At 38.8% G+C, this 22,037-nt stretch overlaps 1 protein-coding gene across 2 annotated transcripts; it reads right to left on the bottom strand.

Moving 5' to 3' along the window:
• Window positions 1-909: 909 nt before the first annotated feature.
• On the bottom strand, window positions 910-20,229 carry EEF1E1 (eukaryotic translation elongation factor 1 epsilon 1). 2 transcript variants are annotated; one of them, XM_038129119.1, is made up of 4 exons: window positions 20,053-20,229; window positions 17,837-18,037; window positions 10,860-10,955; window positions 910-3,826 (listed from the first exon to the last, which is right to left on the bottom strand). In XM_038129119.1, exons 1-4 carry the CDS (start codon window positions 20,227-20,229, stop codon window positions 3,686-3,688), a joined length of 615 nt encoding a protein of 204 aa, XP_037985047.1. In that variant the 3' UTR covers window positions 910-3,685. The 2 variants fall into 2 exon arrangements, with proteins under 2 accessions (XP_037985047.1, XP_037985048.1); XM_038129120.1 differs by having other exon boundaries at window positions 20,028-20,167.
• Between the last annotated feature and the right edge of the window lie 1,808 nt (window positions 20,230-22,037).

Here is a 22,037-nt window from a genome sequence, read left to right as displayed (position 1 = left end):
ACCTATTGGGAAGTCTAAGGTGCACCTCACCTTAAAAATCAGCTCCCCATTTCAAGTCCTACGTGCTTCCGAAGCTTCAGCCAGTAGCATGAAATTCCTGAGAGAAGGTCTACTTTCATTTACAAATGTTTTGAAGAGGGCTGGATAGACTATAGAGAAGGAATGCAAGATAAAAAAGATTAAAAATATGTGAAAATATCACCTCTAGCAGAAAAATCACCTAAGGTGTGTGCTAGGAGATTTCATTGGTAAAAGTTACACTTTCTACACAAAGAATCTTGGGAAATTCAATAGGTGCAAAGCTATTCACAGCAAGTACTTACAGTGGGTGGTAAAGAAAGGTAACAAAAAGTGGCTGGATTGGACTCTTTCAAGTGTGAACCAGAAGTGATACCTTTTAACTCATTTTCTGTGTGAAACACTGGGATACCAGCCTGGAAAGTAAATCACTCATGACCAGGAACAGGACAGAAAGCATGTTACACATTTAGGCTATCATAAATATTTTCTTTATTTTGCTGCTCAAAAGCGTTCACTTTGGTTCCTTTTGAATGGTCAGATCTTCTTAGTCCCCTGGTCTAAACTGGAACTACTTCTTTTTGTTCAGTGTCATCTTTCCAAATTTCTCATTCCTGCTCACTCTTTCCTAATCCTGTATTAAACCTGGATTTTTCTATTAATCACTGTTGCCCAGTTACAAGTTTTAGAGCAAGAAACACCCCTAGAGACTTCAGAAGTCAAACTGAACCCTAACTTAAAAGTGAAGTTACACATGCAACGACAACTAAAAATTATCAGCACATTTCTAACATATCTCATGCAATACTTGAACACCTGTTTCAACCTGGTTGGTCTACAAGCAGTCATCTTGGCATCAAGGGGAAAAAGACAAAAGTGCTAAGTGTAGGATTTCACTGAACACTTGCAATTATCATATTTATTTCACTGTTGAATTCTTCTGTTTCTGAAAGGTTGTCATGCAGCACTATCTCACCATATGGCAACACACTCAAGTCCCAGGGGCACATACTTATAAGACCATAACATGTCAGGCCCCTTGAATAAATTAGAACAATTATGCAAAATAATAATACTGCAATGATGAGATACATTAACAAATGAAAGTGGTGCTGTTCATGAAATGCTGTGAAAATAAATTCCACACATCACTGTGGTCATCATCATCAAAATGCAAAACAACGAAAGTAAAACATCACAGTGCCCTTCAGCAACTGGAGTTTTAAGAACCGAGAAAGGGGCTGCAAGGGAGCCAAGTTTCTTTTACTAATGTTCAGTGAAAGTATAATAAAATATTACAGAAGGAGGAAGTAGCTTTAAAAGCAGCTGAACATTTACCCATGCAAACCCTTTACACAGACTATAAATGTTAATTCGAGAACTCCCACTACACATCTCATCTTTTCAAATTATGAAGCATAGTTGTAAAATATGCACCCCATACAGTCTCAGACCGACTCAGATAGAATTGTGGGATTTTCAGAAGTTTTCTTACAGATTTATTTGTCCTTGATCAAAAGGCATTAGATAGAAAGGGGGAGAGGCGAGAAAAATCGATACCATCTGGTTTTCCCAGTCATCTCTCTAAAGGCAAAGTCTCAATTCATCCTTCTTTGCTTTTAACCCTCTATCCCCTAAAGTTTCTCCAAGCAGGGAAAAGAAAACTGAATTATGCTCAAGTTACTACACGATAATGACCAAATGCCTTTTAGATAGTAGAGAGTTAAATATTACTAATCCACTTCTAAACATTTTATCTTTCTACTAGGTGAACTTTTTTTTTTTTTTAACATTTCAGCAGCAAGTAACACTTTGGTTCTACACCAGAGAAAATAAAACTGGCACAAGAGGCTAGGGGATACTGCAGCAGTAGCATGTAGCCAACCTGAGAAATCCCAATACTTGCAAACAGCAGCTGTTTGGGATTTAAAATAATATGACATTTTGTATCATCATCTCTACAACAACCTAACTGAAAAGATGACAGTATTGTTCCCAGTAACATTTAGCTCTGGCTCAATTTCAGCGTTCTCAGTTGTAATGTAAGCTATTTTCATGGATGAAGGTTTGCACATTCACTTTAAAGAACTTCTATCATTCTCCCTTGCAAAAGCATCGATAAAAACAATAAATCTGTAAGATGAACATGAAACTTCCCTAAACCCTGACTAAATGCACTGATGATTCACACACATGCTCCCCTTCTGAAGCAGAAAATGATTAATTATAGCAGAATTTAGTAGAAATGCAGGAATTTTTATAAGCATTACCATCACTTGCTCCCACACATGAGGAAAAAAGCAAACTCACTTGAATACATGCTATTAGGTAACAAATTTCTGAAAGTTTTGCCCTTAAAGTAACTTGGTGTGCCTATAAACCTTCAGTAAAAGAATTAAGAACAAAAATCTACAGAAAACACATATTAGAACCTGTAATTGTCCAGGCTATGCTTATCCTTCCAAGTTTCTTCTGTCCGTTTATGTGTCAGGATATATTTTAATTACCTTATCTCATTATCTACTTTTTTTTAAGGCCTTTTAACATTCAAAGTGCTCAAACATCTACCCAACAGAGCTTTTTTTTTAATATTTATTGGGTGAGAGGCTTCTAAGTAGCACATAAAACAAAAGAATGTATGAGTGAACCTGTCTGCTAAGCAGTGCTGAAGAAACCAACATAGAAGTTCATTTATCAAAATATCAAAGTATTTTTGTATTTCTTTTGTGTCTTAAAAGAAATATTATTTGAATTGTGCAGAAAGTAACCAATTCAAGTTAGCACCTTTATACGTGTTACAAATAAAAATCAGAGGACCACATTCTACAGTAAAATGCCCCATCTAAATGTGACTCAACAACAGTGCAGTTGGTTTTAAAGCCCATTTTAAACATTGGTAATGAACTTGATATAGCAGCAAAGTATTTTAAGTTGAGGGTTTTGGTTGGTTTTGTTTCAGGGTGGGAAAAGTGCATCTGCACTTGTGTAAAAAATGAAGCGAGGCACATACAAAATCTTAAAGGACACTAACTTTGCTACTCAGTTTGAAAGCAAAATGCTTCCACAGTCAAAACAGTGCACCACAAAATGAAGCAGGAAGTGAACTAACCTTTTAAAATCTTCTTTACTGAAGAAAAACTAGAAAGTTTCACAGCCAAATTAAGACTACAGCTTTAAAATAATTTATTCGGTCACATAAATACTTTGTAACATTTGCATGTTCCCTTTTTCACATCCTTGGCACACAATATAGCTCTTAACTTGTACAAAACTACTGTAAACATCCATGGAAAATGAAAGGAAAGCTGGCTGACATACATAAACATTCAATAAATAGCAAATGGAGTGAATAATTGATGGTAAAGATCATGTAATTTCACTTGAATGTTTAATTAAAAGAACATTAAATTTTTTAAAAAATAGTGAATTAAAATTCCATTTTTTCATCTTTCTACCATTTCTGCATTTAATCAGATACACAATAACAATTCTTTAGTTCAAATTCTTGAATGAACAACAGCAATTCAATGCAGTTGTATTATTTGAGGCATTGACAGTTACGGTTCACATACAGAAGGTTACAAAACAGAATTTGCAGGTTAGTGGCTTTGGACAGTACAACTTCTGAACTCCCACACCTCATTCCAACACGACATTAAGATTTGCCTCAATGAGCATTAGTGTATAATCTGTTCTTGATAAAGATGACATCGGACAGATGCTGTCGGACACCTGGGTAATGCTGAATGTGGTTGAACCAACGAGACACATTAAGGTATTTCTCCTTTTCTTGCACTGTGAGGTCCACCTGCATGGGGAATAAATACAAGGCACCAGTAACAACAGGCACTGCATCATTACAGTCATAACATGTGGTAAGGCAAAATAAAAGTGTATTGTTTTACAAACGATTTGAACTCAAGTAACTTGTTACAGTCCCGCAGTGTCCTATCCTAATTTCACACGGTAAAACTCAAACCCATAATATGTATGGAAATTTAATCTACTCAAAGGAACAGACCTGGAGGTGGAATATACAGTTGCATGACAGAGAGGGGAGAAAAGCTTGCATGAATTTAATGCATCTATTTATGGGATATTAATGGGATCTCTCTATTAATGGGATCAGGATACAGTACAGGGCAATGCAGGGAAGAGTTCCACAACATGCACAGCCCTTTTGTGTTCATTTAGCAGACAATCTTGTCTCACAGGCAAAGCGACTACTTCATGTTTTTAGGGGTATTTTAAGTACAGGAGTAAGCTTTTTCCATGCAATTTCAGACTGGAAAGGATAATTGGAAGTTGTTTTGTATGACTACTGCTCAAAAAGGAATAGTTACTAAAAATCAACATAACTGCTCAGACCTTCTAGCTTCCATTATTAAGATTGCAATGGCATTATTCAAATTACAACAGTAAAACAAACTGGAAACCTGCCCATACTTCATCAAAATATTTAAAGTACTATGACACAGAACAGCTTCAAGATCAATCAGGAAGAAGTCTCTATCACACTATTGCAACAGCTCCTTGTCACAGGATATGTGGCTAAGATTAATGCAGAGCTTCAAGCCTGTCCTTAATCAGAAGACTGGCCTAGGTAAAGTTATCTACAGTTACAGATCCAAACTGAAACCTTTAAAAGTCTTTCAAATTTAGGTCAGCAGCACCCTCAAAGCTTTACTACGAAGTCTGTTATTACTTTGGAGTCTTTCAAGTCTTTCAAGAACTATTCCCACCTTGTATCACCTGCATTACTATTCTTGATTAGCAATTTTATGTCTTCTTATTTCTCTGTAATCAAGTTGGCTTATCAGTTTAGACCATAATCTCTTTTCTCATATTAACATACTACAACTGAATTACAAATGGGGTAGTCCTCAAAATTGACGATAAAATGTGCATGAGGAACAAAATGTGATGCTCACACACTATCCTATCCTATCTCACCAATACTGAAACCAATCAGTGCAGGATTCACCTCACTTCATTTTCAGTTAGCCAATTAACCATCAAGCTTAATTTAAATCTTGACAATGCTGGCAGTCAATAAAAAAGGGCACATCTGCACAGGACAGTTCTACCAGAAAAATAATGATCTAGACATGCCTAATATTTTTCATGTTTAGATTTCTGAAGCTAATCAGGGTAATCTCCTCAAAAGCTAAACAGATGGCGTATTCCTTACGCTTTGTTCTACAAACACTAGATTTTATGGATGCTGCAGGTTCACTGAAAATTTGGTTTTGGGCACAAGACAGCTGGAAACAAATCTGTTTCAACAAACTTTGGATCACAGAAAGAGCTAAACAAACTCATTTACAGATATGCAGGTGTATGAGTAAAAAGCTACTGTTTATACCCTCATCTTGTCTTATATTTCACCTTGTGACACACAGCCCTTTTGATTTCAGGAGTTTCCTATCAGATTTGTTGCTTCTCCTTGCTGTTCTCTCACACAGCCCAGCACTTGGCTTAAAAGTGGGAAGCTTTAAACATGTAGGACCAAAAAGAATGTAAGGATATATACTAGAAGATGAACCAGTGGAAAAACACTGAGGGAAAAGTTTTTCAAGGAGTTGCAGAAGGGAATTCTAAACCAATGGCACACAGCATTAAAGCTCAATTAATGGGAAGTTAGGAGCACAGAAACTGTGGCAGTAACCAAAAGGCAGGGATCTTGCAGCTGCTCCTAAACCTAAGTAGCTGCTCTTCCTAAGGAATGTACCTGCCAGAATACAAGCACAGCACTACAGATGGATTTCCTTCTGCAATTCTGTACTGTTATGAGCCCCAGTTCAGGCACTATGAGAAAATCTGCTCTTCTTGCTGCTGGCATGGAAATGTAAACATTGTTCCTACAATTTTATTGTCTGATAGAAATGCACAGAAAAACCATAAAAATCAGCCACATATTTTTGCAGATCTAGAAATATAAGAGAGTTACTGGCAATTAACCAAGTGACTAGCACTAACCAGAACAGCACTAACAAAGGGGCGGGGGGGGAAAGTCTAGAATTTTTAAAGACATTACAAATGAAAAGTGGAAGCTATGGTAAACATAACACTGTTTCACAAACTGCCTGAGTTTCTGCAAGTGCAGTATATTCAGGACCAAAAAAAAAAAAAAAAAAAAAAGCAGTACCATTTAGGGAAAAATGCTTTTGATCACCACAGTGTATTATAATTAATGGTAGCTGGATGCTGATCCTTGATATGAAGCTGGGGGACCATTTACAAAGTAACACAGCGCATGTAAAGAACAATGTGTGAGCTCTAAGGCAATCTAAAACTACTGGAAGCGAAGAAAGGTGTGTAAGTATGAGCAAATACTAAAATACTAAAACTTTTAAGTTGCTTGAGTTTATGGTAATCTTTTTTGAAGCCTTTACTGGATCAGCACCTGGTTATGGAAAGGCTGAGCTAAATTTTATATTTTGTAGCAGATACAGTATTTCCTTCCCATCATATTTTACTGATAATTCTCAATCTTCACATTTCTCCAATGTAAATCAAAAATAAAAGTCTGGAAAACTAGTCCTCTTCCATTCTGTTAGGGTAGTGAAAAAATATCTAGGGCAAAACAGCTATGCTAATAATAAGACCCCTTTTTGTACTCTAGGCACAACAAGCGAGGTATTTTTACTTATTTACATAATGTACTCTATCAGTGAAATATATTAAAAAGCACTTTGTGGCATGCTCTACTTTTTACTGAGAACATAACTCTTAGGTTAATTGTTTAGAGATCACTTCCATGGCATTTTTTACAACATTTTGTTAGATGGGTATTTTCTGTTCTTCCTCATTAAATTAGATAATTCCCCCAAGTTAAGAAAGGCTGCTGTTCTGCTGTTAAAATAATTATTTGCTATTAAAGCAATTATTTTAATAGCAAAGAAGCAGACACTTAATTTGACAGACTTTTTTTTTCTTTCATGTAATGAAAAAAAGTTTTTTTCTTTCACCACAAAGCTCACTGAGGGACACCAAGGTGGTTATCATACAATGCAACTTTAAGAGTTTCTGAAAGGGCTAAAAATACACAAGCTTTAATTATATTTTCTTCCTGTAGCACTGGGGATGCAGGCATAAAGCCCCATTCCCATAACCTGCAGATCATGGAAAATCTAAAAATATCTGCCTACATATGAACCTCTTCAGCATCAAGAAAAGGACAGATACTATCTGACTTTTTAAACTTAGCCTTTAGACAGGGGAGAAAGAAAAAAACCCAACAGCTGGATGGTATATTTCATGACATACATGTACTTTCACATAGTTTTGTCTAATTTTCTGTTGTTAAAGGAATAAGCTTAAAATTATATCCTTTTTTAAGTTAAAACTGCTTCTTTTGCAATTCAGTTGAAGAACCATTTTTAGCATCATTGCTTAGAAGAAAAGCCTGTTACCTCTGTACAAAAATAAGCAGCATATCAGCGAATCTTGACAAAAAGTCATGGCAGTCTGTTTATTACAGGAAATATTCCTTATGGAAAAAAATAACTCCAAAATAAACTACTATTGTCGTTTGTAATAGCTATTTATAACTCCTTGAAATTCTTCTCCCTCAGTCTCATTACAGTTCAATATTAGTGGTTCTGACTCAAGGACAACTGCTTAGTCTGTTCTGAACTTGATCATATTTGGTTTGGCACCAAATTTTGACTGAGGCATCTTCCATTTGCAGATATAAACTTCACCCATAAGTAATTTTCCAGACCTTTTAAAAGAAATTTTCAAGTCAGACATATAGATTTGAGACCACTTCCTTGGTTCTGTCAACATATTTGAAGTACAAAAGCAGCTCAATCATCATACTGATTATTTCTCTTGCAATAAAACTGGACTTGTGCTGGTCAAAAACATTTAAGAATGAAGACATCTGGAAAATTTTTAAAAAATAATTTTGAAATTCCCCCAGATTAGGAAACAAGATCATTAGCACAGGGTGAATTTAATGCATACTGATTGCCTAAGCTAACCTCAAGCAATGCTTCTAAATGCAAGTTTTTGCTGCTATCTATGCTTTAACCTAGAAGAATTTTATTGTCCACATTTATCCACGTATGTATTTCTGGAATTGAAGTGTCTATAAGACAACAATATTAATGTGACATACACAAAGACATCAATTATATATGACAATGTAGATCACATTGATTGAAAAGGCAGTATCAAGCATTGTATTTTTTTTGTGTTTGTGACCTATACTATGACGCAGAACAGCGTGTACTATTTAGTTTCTGCCTTATTACTATGAATGTGTATTTCTAATTAAAAGACCCAAAACAGATTCTGTGTGCAAGAACCCTGAAACACTACCTGTGAATATGATTCTCAGTGACTGAAATAGTAATTTTTCCCACAATATGGATTTTTAAACACATTACACTATTGTGTTTATTAGGATAACTAGAAGGGACAGGGAGAATGAAAGGCAGGCACACAACTGCAGAATTAAGAGTTGCTGCTGGACACTGCAGAACCAGACTGCAGAATCCCTCCTGGATAATGGGAAGGGCAAAATGAAGATGGGAGGGGGGAATGAATACAAAGATGCATGATCTATACTCAGAGAAACCAAGACACCACAGATGAAGAACTGAGCTACAGGAGTGGTTGGTCTTAAAAACTTTTCCAATGAAACGTGCATCGGAAGGGTTTTAAAGTTTTACTACTTGGCTTATTCAGGATGACCATGGTATGCCAGAAGTATTTACAGTATTTATCACTAATGTCTGTGTTAGCGTGTAGTTCTTAGCCTATCAAAAGCAGAGATTAACCTTTAAGGTACTACCAATGATGTTTTCAGATCAAATTTCTAGATAATTTGATGTACAGTAAGATCTGTGGGTTTGCCATATGCCCCATGTCTCCCATTTCTACCTCCTTTCTTAAAGCATCATAGGAAACACGTATTGATATTTTGCACAAGGCTTAGCTGAAAGAGTGGCGGATTTGACAAACTCCTTCTCTGAACCACATCAAATGAGGAGATACAGCAGCTTTCCCTGCCTCCCCCATAAAGCTTAGGGCAGAACAGCACTGGACATACTCTCTTCTGATTACAAGAAAAATAAAAATAATTAAAAGACATTAAAAAAAAAACCCCACAAGATTCTACACTTCAAGATCTTGCCTCTATATGTTTATCAATTCTGAAACCTTCCAAATACATATAATTCCTAGTTAGTAGCTTCTAGATTTTCATATTTATTTAGAACAGTCACCCTGTTGCTTGCCCTTTATACCTTTCTGATTCAGAAAATTACCTTTGATGAAATCAAACATTTCAGAAACAGATGCTGTACTATAAACTTGTCCCAAGCAGTGTCTGGATGGTTGCAGGCACACAGGAGCACCAAGTCATTTGTTTTTACCATCTGTTCTATTTCCCAAAGCAATAACTTGTATATTTTCATCTTGATTAGGTGGTCTACTCTAGAGCAAACTCTAAATTTAAAATACGTTTGGATTTTCCCCTGCCAATTTTTTTTTTTTAAGTCTCATTTGAACTTGTCCTCTCTTACAGAATATACAATCATATTTTTAGAAAATACTTATAGCCTTTTTTATGTCTGCATATCATATCTGAAAGGCAACCCATTCTGACACTATAATCAACACATCTATCCTACTGCTTAAGATATTTTACAAGGTAAATATGATTTAACAGAGTTCATTCTATGTGACTTACTCTATCATGTTTTCAAAAACCTTTTGAAACGAAGCCTCCCTCTCCTCTGCTTGACACTTATTTGAACTTTTACTCCTGGACAGTCAAGATATAGATACATTAGTTTTCTTTCATTTCTGGTAGAATTTCACTATTTGATTGCCCCTCCCCTCTGCTTCCATTTTGAAATGTATTCTTCTACACTTCTCCCAGAGCTCTGCTTTTAATTGTATAAAAGTAACCATTCACCCAGTTGATTGAATTCAATTCTCAGACACACATGCATTTGTCAGAGGCATCTTCTTCTAATTATCCTCACTCCCCCCCTCAATTTTCTAATGCAAAACTGACTGATTTCATCTTTTCCCAATAATTAAGCAGACCTTTTTATGTGAGTCCTTTCCTTTCTTCCCACTCCAGAGAATGACAACGGCTCATTTACAAACACATTCCAGCTACCAAAATGCAAATAGCTTCTACTGCTTTATCTTTAAATTAGCACCTGGGGTTCAGAACTGAAGGTGCACCAATTTTTAAGCACTTCATAGTAGCCTGAGCAGACTACAAATAATCTCAACATCTTCCCCACCCAGAACAAATTTATTTTTGGCATGGGCTTTTTTTCCCTTTTCCTCCTAAGCACCAGCTCCCCATGTTATTTTCATATTATGTACCTTATCAAGTCTTATCATTTAAGTCTGGAAACACAAATGACAATTTGTTATGTCTCAAACTTTTTTATATGCATTAAGGAGCTTAATTTACATGCATTTGTATTTCTCTAATACTAACGAAGTTAATACTTTCAGTTCTGACACATCCTTTCTGCTTCATTTATCTATTTGCCCATGTACTTCTGTGACTGTAGTTCAGTGATGTTTCAGACTTGAAAATGCAAGAGTCCTCAATCACAGAAACATAGGGATAGGTATCCTCCTTGCTATATTTTGCAGAGGAACCTAAAGCATTCCGACACTACAGGTCTATTGACAGATACACAGCTAAATATTAAAGAATAAAATGAAAAACATGAAAACAAGTTTTATCTTCCTCTGTTCTGTTCCGTTCAGTAAGTAAACTTCTACAGCAATAAAATGCCCTTTAGATAAATAACTATTATGATAGTTGCACATATAAAAATGACGCAAGTAATGCTTACCATGATATGATGCAATCCATAGTACATCAAAATGTCTGCTAAGGTAAAAATGTTTCCTGCAAGGTAGACTTTATCTTCAAGGTGCATGTTAAGATCCTAAAAAGGAAAAAAGTCATTACACTGGTGTAGTATTTACTTTGTGAAAAGATATATTAAGGCAGCTATTAAAAAGAATAGAAATTTCCTCTGGAGACCATGCATATAAAATAAACAAAGGTTTTAAGTTATCCTAACTCAGCAAACAAAAAAAAAACAATAAAAGAAAAAAGTCTAGAAAGTAAGTGACAATAAAATAAAATATCAATCTTTGAGTATTAGGTAAAATTTAAATGCTGGTCTCTAAACAAAGTAGTTTATATGGAGTGAAATTTTTGTAAATGCAAATGCAATTTATTTTAAGCTGACTCCACAGAAATACTTCCAAGTCTGTCTTTTCTTGGCTTCAAATTACTGCAATTCAAAAATTAGGAGAGTTGTGTATTTATTATGAGTGCAAATCCAAATGTTTAACATTTGATTAATAGAAAATGCAGTCCTATGACAAAAGAACAGCATACTGTTCTTCCAGCAGCAGCAGTGCCTGTCCTCCAGGACCCTGTGCAGCTGGTCAGCAAGGTTCTGAACTCCCAAATGTTTAAGAACCAGGGAAGCACACAGGAATATTAGGGTGGGAGACAAGGTGTTGTTTCAGGCTTGATGCTGGTAACTTGATACCCATCAGCTGCTATCACTTGACACCTGCTTTTATAATGCTGAAATTATTGCTAGCAATTCTTTGTGACTGATATTGTCCATTTAGCTGCTGTCCAAGTCTCTAAGAAGACAGAATTTCAGCATATTAAGACCATCTCTCAGCTGTTCCAGATCAGAGGCTATGAGGGTGAGTAGTAGAAGGCTTCCATTCAGGTTCAGTAAATAATTATTTCAAATGTGTATTAACAGAAAGACTCCTCTCCAAGGCTTTTTGTATGCAGCCCTTCTATGCCAGAAAACAAGAAGCTGACAGGCTCACTGTTGCCCAAGTTTATCAGTTCTGAGGACAAAGGCATCACACAACAGCTCTACCTCTTTACCTATCCTTCCTTTTTTCAAAATCTTACCTTCTTGTCATCCAATTTACACACCTTTCTGCCTGCCCCCCTTTTCTCTAAAGAAATATAACAATAAAATTACCTACTTTAACCTGGACCCCAGCATAAGCCAGCTTTAGTTTTACAATATTATTTTCAGACATCTACAAAAACAGTTTCCCAGCTTTTCCTCGGATTTGGAAACTCCCCTCATCTGAAGGAAAAAAAGCAGCACACAACATCTGCTTAAGCCACTCCCTTCCCCTGCCCTAGAAACAGAGGTAAGCAGCTTAAACGTAACTAACATTTAAAAAAATTTAATTTTTTCAGTCTCAATTACAGCACATCCATTTTCAGACATTTTATTGAAAAACAAGTCTTGGGCAAGGAGAAGTGTGTTAATACTTAGTGAACAATAAAAAAATTATATTTGTCCTTTAGCATGTTGCACTTTTTGCAGTTACATAATTTTACTGATACAGGGATTTCCTGTAATGCATATATAGAAAATAAACCAAGACCAAAACACAAAACTAGAATGTTGAGACTTTAAGACATCTAACCTTGCATTTCCTTTTGACAAGTTCAACTCCATTAAGCCACCTTACTATTCTTTGATAACCTCTTCATGACAGGACTCCTGTACTTCTGTAATATCTGAACATCCCCATGTCTGCTTTGATTTCTTTTATTAGAGCAAATCAGGGAAACATATTAACCCCTGCATAGTTAAAATTCTGTAAGGTCAGCTGCCCCAGGCTATCTAGCTTCTTTTCTTTAGACTGGTTTACTGCTTTGTTCATGTTAGTGGGTGCTCAAATTACCTCAAACATGTAACTACAGTTCTGTGGAATTTTCTACAACACAACACAAAGGAAAATCCAATGTTAAGAAGAAAAAACTTGCAGGAAGAGAAAACCCCAAACCTAAAGATCTGCTTTACTAGAAAAAAAAACAAAACAAACCCACAAACTTGTCTGTTTTGAAACAAATTCTCTGACCAGCATTTTTTCAAGTCAATTAACCAGAAATTCCACATGCACTATAATGAAAACTAACACTGCTGAAATTATATCTTCTTCCCCCCTCCTCCTCCATTCCTCTTAGCTTCGGCTATGGAATCAGGATTTTGTAAAGGAAAAAGCTCATTATCTCTGAAGGTACCATCACCACAGTTATATCCCTGCTGAAAATTTTGGATTTCTGCATCAAAGAAATTACAGCATGCTAATTCTGAGTTTTATATTCTGAGTATATGTGCATTCAAAATAGTCATCAATAAAAAAATCCTAAAACTTCAAAGGCAAGGTAAGCCATTATAGTGTGAGCAATTATTTATTCTGGTTCATCAAATTTTATGAAGTCAGTTAACTGAGCAAATTAAATTTGATAAAAATGGTTTAGTCTTGTATAAATTAACATAAGTTTACAATTCTGTTTTTGAACATGTACTTCCCTCCCCTAAAATACAGACAGATATTTTTATTTCATTTTGCAAGTCACACTAATTCAGAAACACCGTATTTTTTTCATGTGCATTAGGCACATTTAGTTAATCTTGGGGTTATGCTTCCCATGGATGATTATATTACTGGCTAATAGCCAAATCTGCTAAAATTCCTGAAAGTCAAGTTTGCTCAAGTGACCACAGCATTAGAGTGAAATAGTGTTCCAGTCCTAGAGAGATTAATGAAAATATGAACACAAAACTCTATAGAATTTCTATCACATGCATGAAATTCAGGTCTGCTGGCTGTCATCGGAATAATTTGTCTTTCATGTACTGAATGCCACTACTTAAATTAATTCCATATATACAAACCCAGGATTAAAAGACTAAGATAGTCCTGGAAGTTGCTTGTAACTATATAAACTTACTGTTGCATTCCCTCGGGAAACTCTCAAATTTCAGACAGATACTTAAGGCATAGCTGCATTACAATGCATTAACATACACTGAACAACTGCAGCAATTCAAACACCATTTTGAGGGGGAGAATAGCAACAGAGAGAGTTGTTGCATTATTTATGGACTAACTGATGTATTTCCATTTGCTTGTTCTATGGGAAAAAAAAAATCCAATTTACAGCCTCTATCTAGCAACAGCTCAACGGTATCCCATTCAGAGCACACTTCTGAGCACCCCCAGCGTTGCTTACTGCCTGTTAAATATGCAATCCAATGGCCCCTAATCCATTTAATCTGCTCATGCCCCTGAATCCCTGCCAATCACTGCCAGTTGTGACAGCGGCTTGGATAAGGAACAGTTGCTTCTTAGGACAACTCAGGAGCTTCCAATGGAACTAATCACACTCTCATTTTGTTCTGGGTATTTCGCCCACAACACCCCGTTGGTGTACATGCTTCCCTTACACACAGACGTCCTGTCCTTTCAGTCAGCAAGATTCTCGAGGTCATTTATGCCCTAAATGCTTTTACGTCTTGTCTCTTACACTATGCAAAGACAAAAAGCTGAGCACTCCCAAATGTTACAGGGAAGCCCCTGACAATGCAGAGCCCAAGAAAGGGCTTCTGCAACCACATCCAAGAAAAGCAGAACTGCACTTTTGACACATAGAAATATTTTTAATTCTCATGCAAGACTCTTCTCTCTAATTGGCAAACTACGAGCTTCCATTGGTCTGGAAGAATACTATATTACTGAGTGTCCTGTAAAAAAAGGAAAAAAAATCAACAAATGTTGCTGCAATAATAAAAATTCAATCTTTAAACCTGTAAGTGTGCAAAAAAAAACAGTGTACAAAGCTGTGGATCAATGGCATGAACAGAGCATAGATTAACCTGCTTTTGCACCTGCAGAAACAGTAATTTTTCAAGCAATCACATTAAACAGAAATTACAGCTCTCTTATTCAGATTTCTATTTGGATTTCATTATTACAGCCAGGCAGCACAGGAGACTGGGATAAAGCTAATTGAAATCATGGAACATTGTTCTGTATGAGACACTGGAAGTAGTACACAAAGACTCTTAGTTATTATCCTCCAGAGACCAGAGGTTTCTACATTTATGTGGATGCTTTTATGTGAATTTAACAAGCTACCAGTTATTTGTCAGAGGTTTCTGAAGATGAGGTTTGAGGGGGAAAGAATCCTCAGGTTTAAAATACCTAAAATTGATAAAGCAGAGACATTAAAATCTCCTGAACAGAATTCACTAACACCTAAGTAGGCATTTGATGGCAGCGAGGAACAGAAAAAACACTGGTCATCCTGCATGACAACTCAGAATTTTTCAGATTTTTTTTCCTATGCAGTTTAATTTACCACTAACTAAACATCAAAGAAACAAAAGATTATACTCCTTCACCCCATGGAAAAGAAAGTTAATATAATGCACTTTATATTATGCTATCACTGCTATTGACATTCATCATTCCTATGTTCCTGAGGAACAGATTTGGAGCAGAAGTACTGCTCCCAGTTATTTTGTCAAGTACAGAAGCGCAAATCAAAATTAGACAAAACTCAACAAGTCCTTTATTGGTCCATTCTGAACACTGTGGCATTTGCTCTGGATGAATATAAAAACCCTGGCTGAGATGGTCTGTTTCACCATAATTTTCCTGCCAACAGCTTTAGGCAACACATTAGTAAGAACAATTTAACAACCTATTTTCGTAAAGCAAACAGAAAATCCTTGCCGCTCAAATTAACAAACATGAAACCAGTTATTTACTGACATTTTTGTAGAACCACATCCGTTAAGGGTTAAATAGAGGCAGCCTAAAGTTTATAGCAGAAGTTACTGAACTGTTTTTGGCACAGCTTATCATAAATTGTGGCTCTAGGCTGCAATCGTCCCAAGACTGCCATTGTGTATTCCAGACACGTTGTAAAGCTACAGCCTCAGACTTCCCTCCCTATTTTAGTGCTTCTTCTTTTTTCACCCGTACTCCCTTTTGGCTCAGTATACTTTAATGGTAGGCTGCCCCTTTTCTGATTAATCATGGTAGCAAGAGAACAAATTATAAAAAAAAAAGCTCTTAATTGCTATGCTATGAAATTATTAGTGCTGAAACAATTCCACAGCAGCCTTGTGTTAAAATAAATTCTGGTTATTCAACACTTGCTTAAAAAAATGCACAGGAAAACTTTTAAATGCACTTAAAGGCAGAGATTCTCTCTAAAGTAACACTGATAGTTTCTCAGTAAGGAAATTTTACTTTGCTTGGAAACACTTGATACGTCCACATATTTGTATTTCAGCATATTGTCTTTTCTACACAACCAGCGTCACTAAGGCCAAAGATGGAAAGAGATCCCAGCTCCAGCAGGAAACTGCCATATCTCTGCATCTGGCTTTAATGCTGCAACGCATTTCTGCAAATACTCTCGCACGTGCTACCATGCACTGCAGGTATCATCCCTAAAACCATCCTGAGCAGATGAATTTTGTTATAATAAGACAGAAAACGTGCCTTTGGTTTTTATAAAAGGCAAGAAAGGTAAATGGAAGTTATTAGTTATTTTTCTCATACAGTTTTCTCACAGTTTGGGAGAACAGAAAGCATCACAAATTTCAAGTTTGTTCAAAGAATGACTGAAACTCTGTGACACTTGTCATAAAATTTTAGACAACAGGGACCTCCACGGGCCACCTCGTCATACCACAGCTAAATCTGAAGTTAAACCCTGATCAGTCAGTGCCTCCTTCAATCAAGTTCTAAAAATCCTAAAGGGCAGACAGTTTTCATGCTGTATCTGTAGAGTAGCCATGACTGTGAAGGTTTTGATAGCATTTGCACATAGAAAGTAAGAGCAGATTGTTTACACTACTTCTCTATTTGTAACATAACTCATGATTAACCAATGGAAGATATTCCCCAGATACAATGAAACCAAGATAACTCAGATTATATGGGGTTCAAGTGATAACCTAAGGGGTTCAGGGTTTTTACCAAGTTGGCAGGTAATGTAGGTAGGATCGGCCTCAAGATCAAGAGGGCTATCAGCTGGAAGAGCAACAAAGAGTTGTTTTGTATCACTTTAAGATGCATTTTCCTTTATTTTAAGTAACAGTGTTAATACTGCTTCAGTTTATCTTTAGTTTCTGCACACCTTGCCAGAGCCAGCAGTTATTAGGATCCTGCCAGCTTCAAGGAGACTCAACCTTGCAGCTCACAAATTCCTAAACTCAGACTCACTGGCAGCACTGACCAATGTAACTCTCCATCTAAAACATACTTTTAAAACTAGGAAAAAAATAAACACTTTAAAAATTGATCAAATTTCACTGCCCTTTTATAAATACTTTGTAAGCAGTGCTTAACAGTGTAAAGCAAATTTTGTCTTCAAGTTGCTCCCAACAAGACTGCAAAAATACTTGTTACCAGTTGCAAGGAGTAAGGAAAATAGAGTAAGTTTTGCTATCTGCTCCTTGCCATCTGGCTGCTCAAACAACAAAGGGGAGCCTCCAGGTGCTCTTTTCTGCTTCCACCTGTTTAAGAGGAAGTAAGCCTCAGCATACAAGACAAGTTTAATAACAGCAGACCAAGGACTCCACGCTCCATGTTAAGGACAGTTTTGTAGAGGGTCCTTTATGATTTCAGTTTTCGTACACAATTCTGTCCAGTAACTCCCTTAGCATCAATACCAATTACCACAGCATCAAGTATGGCTTGTATCCCATAAGTGCCACATCATTAAGAATAGGTCTTAAAACAATCAGAGAAATGTTATCCTGGAATACAACACCAAGGGTTTATGAAGATATTAAGAAACTGGCACCTCACACAGGCAGCTGAACAGCTTAGTGATACTGTCAAGCCCTTAGCATATGTTAAATTTTATTAATTGGATGCTCACACACACATCAGCACTGTAATCTTCTTCAAGGTCTAGTCACTCCAAAATTCAGTGGCAAGGTAATTATGCACTCCTTACCTTCAGAATTGTTCTAGTATCTTCCTTACTGGAGCCTCCATTTACCCGGGTCACTCTGTATTCCAGCCACTGCTGCACCACAGCCTTCTCCTCGGCAGTGCTTCCCAGCAGCTGGTCCTTCCTAGCCTGCCTGACCAGGTGGGCAGCGATGGTCATCAACCCTGTCAGCCCAGGGCCATTGTTGGTTTGGAGAATAGGAATCTGGAAGTGGAAACAGAAGTGTAAGACTGAACAAATCATCAAAGAAAGGAATCTCTATATTGTTTTTTTTAATGCTCCCTCAGAACTTTGAAGCATTCCTGGTAAAGGCAATGCCATCAAAACCAAGTCTGTGTTGTCTACTTTTTGCTCTTTGGGGTGTTTTATTTTCAATTCTTACAGAAGAACATGAACAAACCAGGACACCCTTAGCTCCAATTAAGCAAATTCTGCCAATATTAGGCAGAAATAGCATTGTGTGTTCTAACACTGTCAGAAATCTTATTAACTGACTTCTAATTAATTTCCAAATTCAGGACTCTGACTTCAGACTGTGAAGTCAGTAGCATCCAAGTTCTCTCTGAGCGAGCAGGCTGCAGTAACCACACCCCCTGAAAAGCTTATTCCTACATACTGCACCATTCCAGAAAGCCCTGAACAGCAGTCAGGAGCTCACTGGGTACCGCAGGACAGCACAGCACACCTCCAGTTTTAGCCGTGTCGTCTTTGTGAGTGACAGCAGCATGTGTTCAACCGTGGGAAAGGAAACTGGACCATCACCTCCAGAAATGGAGTGAGTGAACTGGAACTCACTGCACCAGGCTGAAGCCCATTCAGGCATTTATGACATAAAATGAAAGAAACTGATTAAAATGCATCACTCTTTCTTTTAAAGTATTTGACCACACAGAGGAGTCTGTTTATGTCCAGATTTATTTAATCTAAGCTGCAAGCTGAAAGCATAATATTATTTTTGTACTTGTATCAAGAGTCTTGCACTACTATTAATTTTTTTTTTCCACTGAGCATCCAGCCAGAAAAACTACACACAGACCAGGTTACTTTAATTTTTCAGCCTCATGCTTTATGGTAATAGCACTAAAATACCAGCTGGGCTGGAAAATAATTAAGGCAGCTTTTGCAACTGAAGAACACACATAGATATTCAGGACTCAAATCATAAGCAGTCAAAACTAAAAAAAAACCTAAAACATAAGACAACTGCAGAGCTTCATTTCTCCACCAACCTTCTCCAGGAGGGAGGATCAAACAAAGGGCTCATACACTTGCGACACTCCCAGCTCTAAAGTGCGTTTTTCATACCTCAGGTGCCTCTTAAACCATGGAGCCTAATGTTTCCATACAAACTTAGAAACATCGAGACATCTAGAACCATAGAATCACCGAAGTTGGAAAGGACCTTTAAGAGCATCCAGTCCAGCATCCAGCCGGCGCTGCCACTGCAACCCTAAATCACTGAATCACCACCCAGTGCCACATCCAGACAGCTCCTAAACATCTCCAGAAACAGACACTGCACCACCTCCCTGGGCAACCTATTCCAATGCCTGAGCACCACAAGAGGGAAAAACATTTCCTAATATCTAATCTGAATTTCCCTTGCCTCAGTTTAGGCCATTTCCTCTGGCCCTCTCACTGCAGGCACAGTAGACAGACCAACTCACACCCGACTACAACCTCGTGTCGGGTAGGAAAACTCCAAATAATAAAATATTTAAGAGCAACACATCCTCAATACAGACATCTTCCTATTATTAAAAGAGCACCTTTTTCTTCCGATGTGATTTAATCAAGATGGCACAGACATAACTCGCATAAGCATAGGGAAAGGAAAATGCTGAAAGAACAAGTATAAATCAAGCCGAAATCCCTTCCACGACAAATGATGATCCTTCCCACAAGAAGAGGGAAGGAGTTTCCAGAACCGACTGGAGGCCCTACAACATCCACAACATCTGGTGAGGGAAGGGCTGGAGGGAGCACAGGTGAGACCCCGCTCAAGGAGACGTCGGCTGGGCTGGTATTTGGGGAGCCGCAACCACCGTCACATCGGTGTCGGGGGAATTGCCAGGGACGTGGGAAAGGAAGCTCGGAGGGAAGCAGCCATTGGGGAAAGGAGACCAGAGGACGCCCACCCTCCCACGCGCGACGCCACCGCCACCCGCTCCAGGCCCCTCCTCGCTCCCTTCACCTTCCGCTCCCCCTGGACGCCGTACTTGTTCCCGCCCGGCAGCCCCAGCAGCCGCTCCAGCAGCTCCAGCTCCTCGGCGCCCCGCACCGCTGCCGCCATCTTGCGCGGCGGGACACGCGGGACAGGGAAGGAGGGCGGCAACAACCGCTCCCCCCATTGGCGGACAGCGCCGCGGCGCCGCCGAAGGAAGCGTCACTGCCATTGGCCCGAAGGGGCCGACCGGCCAATGAGAAGCCAAGAGAGGCTTGGCGTTCAGCCGTCCGGGGGGGCAGGGAGGAGCAGCATGGTCACGGATAGCGCATGCGCAGTCGTGCTGGCACGTCCCCGGCCGCACGGTGGGCCGGGCACGCGCGCGCCAAACCACGCCTCCGGGGCGTGGCCCTGCGGGGGGCGTGGCCCTGCGGGGGCGGGGCCCTGCAGGGGGCGGGGCAGCCGCGAGGGGCGGGGTGGGGGAGCCGCTCCTTTGCCCGTCCCCGGCGGGGCGGGGGCGGCGCGGGAGGTGTCCCGGCGCTGGGCTTTCCCGGGATCAGTGTGGTGGGAAAAGAATTTAGCGATCACGGGGTCTCATCTATGACCCAACACCACCGTGTCAGGTGGAGCATGGCACTGACTGCCACGTCCAGTCTGTCCTTCAACACCTCCAGAGATGGTGACTCTGCCACCTCCCCGGGCAGCCCATTCCAATGCCAATCCACCTTTTCTGTGGAAAAATTCCTCCTGATGTCCAGCCTGAACCTCCCCTGGTGCAGCTTTAGGCCATTACCTCTTGCTCTATTGATGGTGGCCTGGGGGAAGAGGCCGTCTGGCTCCTTTCAGGCAGTTGTAGAGAGTGATGAGGTCCCCCCTGAGCCTCCTCTTCTCCAGGCTAAAACCCCAGCTCGCTCAGCCACTCCTCACAGGACTTCTACTCCAGACCTTCCCCAGCTTTACTGCCCTGCTCTGGACCACTCCAGCTCTTTCGCCAGGTTCCCACACCCCGGTATCCTGGACTGACGGCCTCTCTCTGCTCGGCTCCATGGATGGCTCAGTGGTACACAAGGAGCTGCCCTGATGTGTCCCTGGGGGATGCCCTCCGGTTGTTGATGCAGACTTCCCTTTTCCTTGGCTTCTCAAGAACCATTCTCAGGCACCACTCCTATCCATCCATTCGCCTGTCCTGCCTTCCTCCATTTGGCAAATCTTGGACTCGTTGTCCAAATGCAGCCAAATTTAGTAGGGGAGCTGAAGTTTTGTGGAGAGCTACATCACCAGGGATCTCGTGAAATGATAGACCAGCCAGCACCAACTTGCTACCCAAGGGCATCAAAGGAGGAGGAGGAGAGATAAAAGTAGGGTTAAGAAAATCATCGTAATCACCACTGTTAATAGTAGGAGTGCAGTTAAGAGATAAACCTCACAAAATCTCAGCTGGCTATGAAATAGCCTTATTTAACTGCACTTTGGTGTATTTGAGATTTGATGAAGACATGATTTAATCATGTTTCCAATGCAAGATACTCTGCTGCAGATGTCATACTTTTACATCTCATCATAAATGTTACAAATTAAAACAGTTTTAGGCTTTAGGTTCATTTGTGCAGAGTATCAAAGTGCAATTCTTGACAGAAACTACTAAACACCAAATTAACATTTTTTTTACTAGATAGAATGAGCTAGTCTTGTCCTACTACTGACATTTTCACAATACAGACTCAGGGCTATCACTGCGTTAGTCATCTCAGATAAGATAATCCTGACAAAAGTCCTGTTTCTCCAGTGAAACACTTTATCTTGATACAAGGTGACATTTAGATTTGTACCTTCTGTTATAGAAAAAGTCTGAAAGTGGACACTGAGCCTTCCTCTGGCTGGGGAGCAGATATGAAATTATGAGTGGATTTTTAAGCTTTATAGGATCTTTGATATTAATGTCTGCACAGCACTTCATTAAAAAAAAAAAACAACTGCCTTGAAAATGGCCTTGCTCTTTGCAGAGCTTTTTAAAATTATTCAGCTCCTTTCTTTAAGCAA

The sequence above is a fragment of the Motacilla alba genome, chromosome 2 (genome assembly GCF_015832195.1).
Source record: "Motacilla alba alba isolate MOTALB_02 chromosome 2, Motacilla_alba_V1.0_pri, whole genome shotgun sequence".
Taxonomy (NCBI): Eukaryota; Metazoa; Chordata; class Aves; order Passeriformes; family Motacillidae; genus Motacilla; species Motacilla alba.
This window is presented reverse-complemented; position numbering and strand designations above follow the sequence as displayed.

What these genes read in the sequence shown, in the direction of transcription:
- EEF1E1 (XM_038129119.1), bottom strand. Translation starts at nt 20,229, where the DNA reads ATGGCAGTGACGCTTCCTTCGGCGGCGCCGCGGCGCTGTCCGCCAATG. An exon ending in GGGCTGCCGGGCGGGAACAA is followed by an intron (nt 18,038 to 20,052) that starts GTACGGCGTCCA and finishes TTCCACTTCCAG; the next exon opens with ATTCCTATTCTCCAAACCAA. An exon ending in ATGGATTGCATCATATCATG is followed by an intron (nt 3,827 to 10,859) that starts GTAAGCATTACT and finishes TTCCCCATGCAG; the next exon opens with GTGGACCTCACAGTGCAAGA.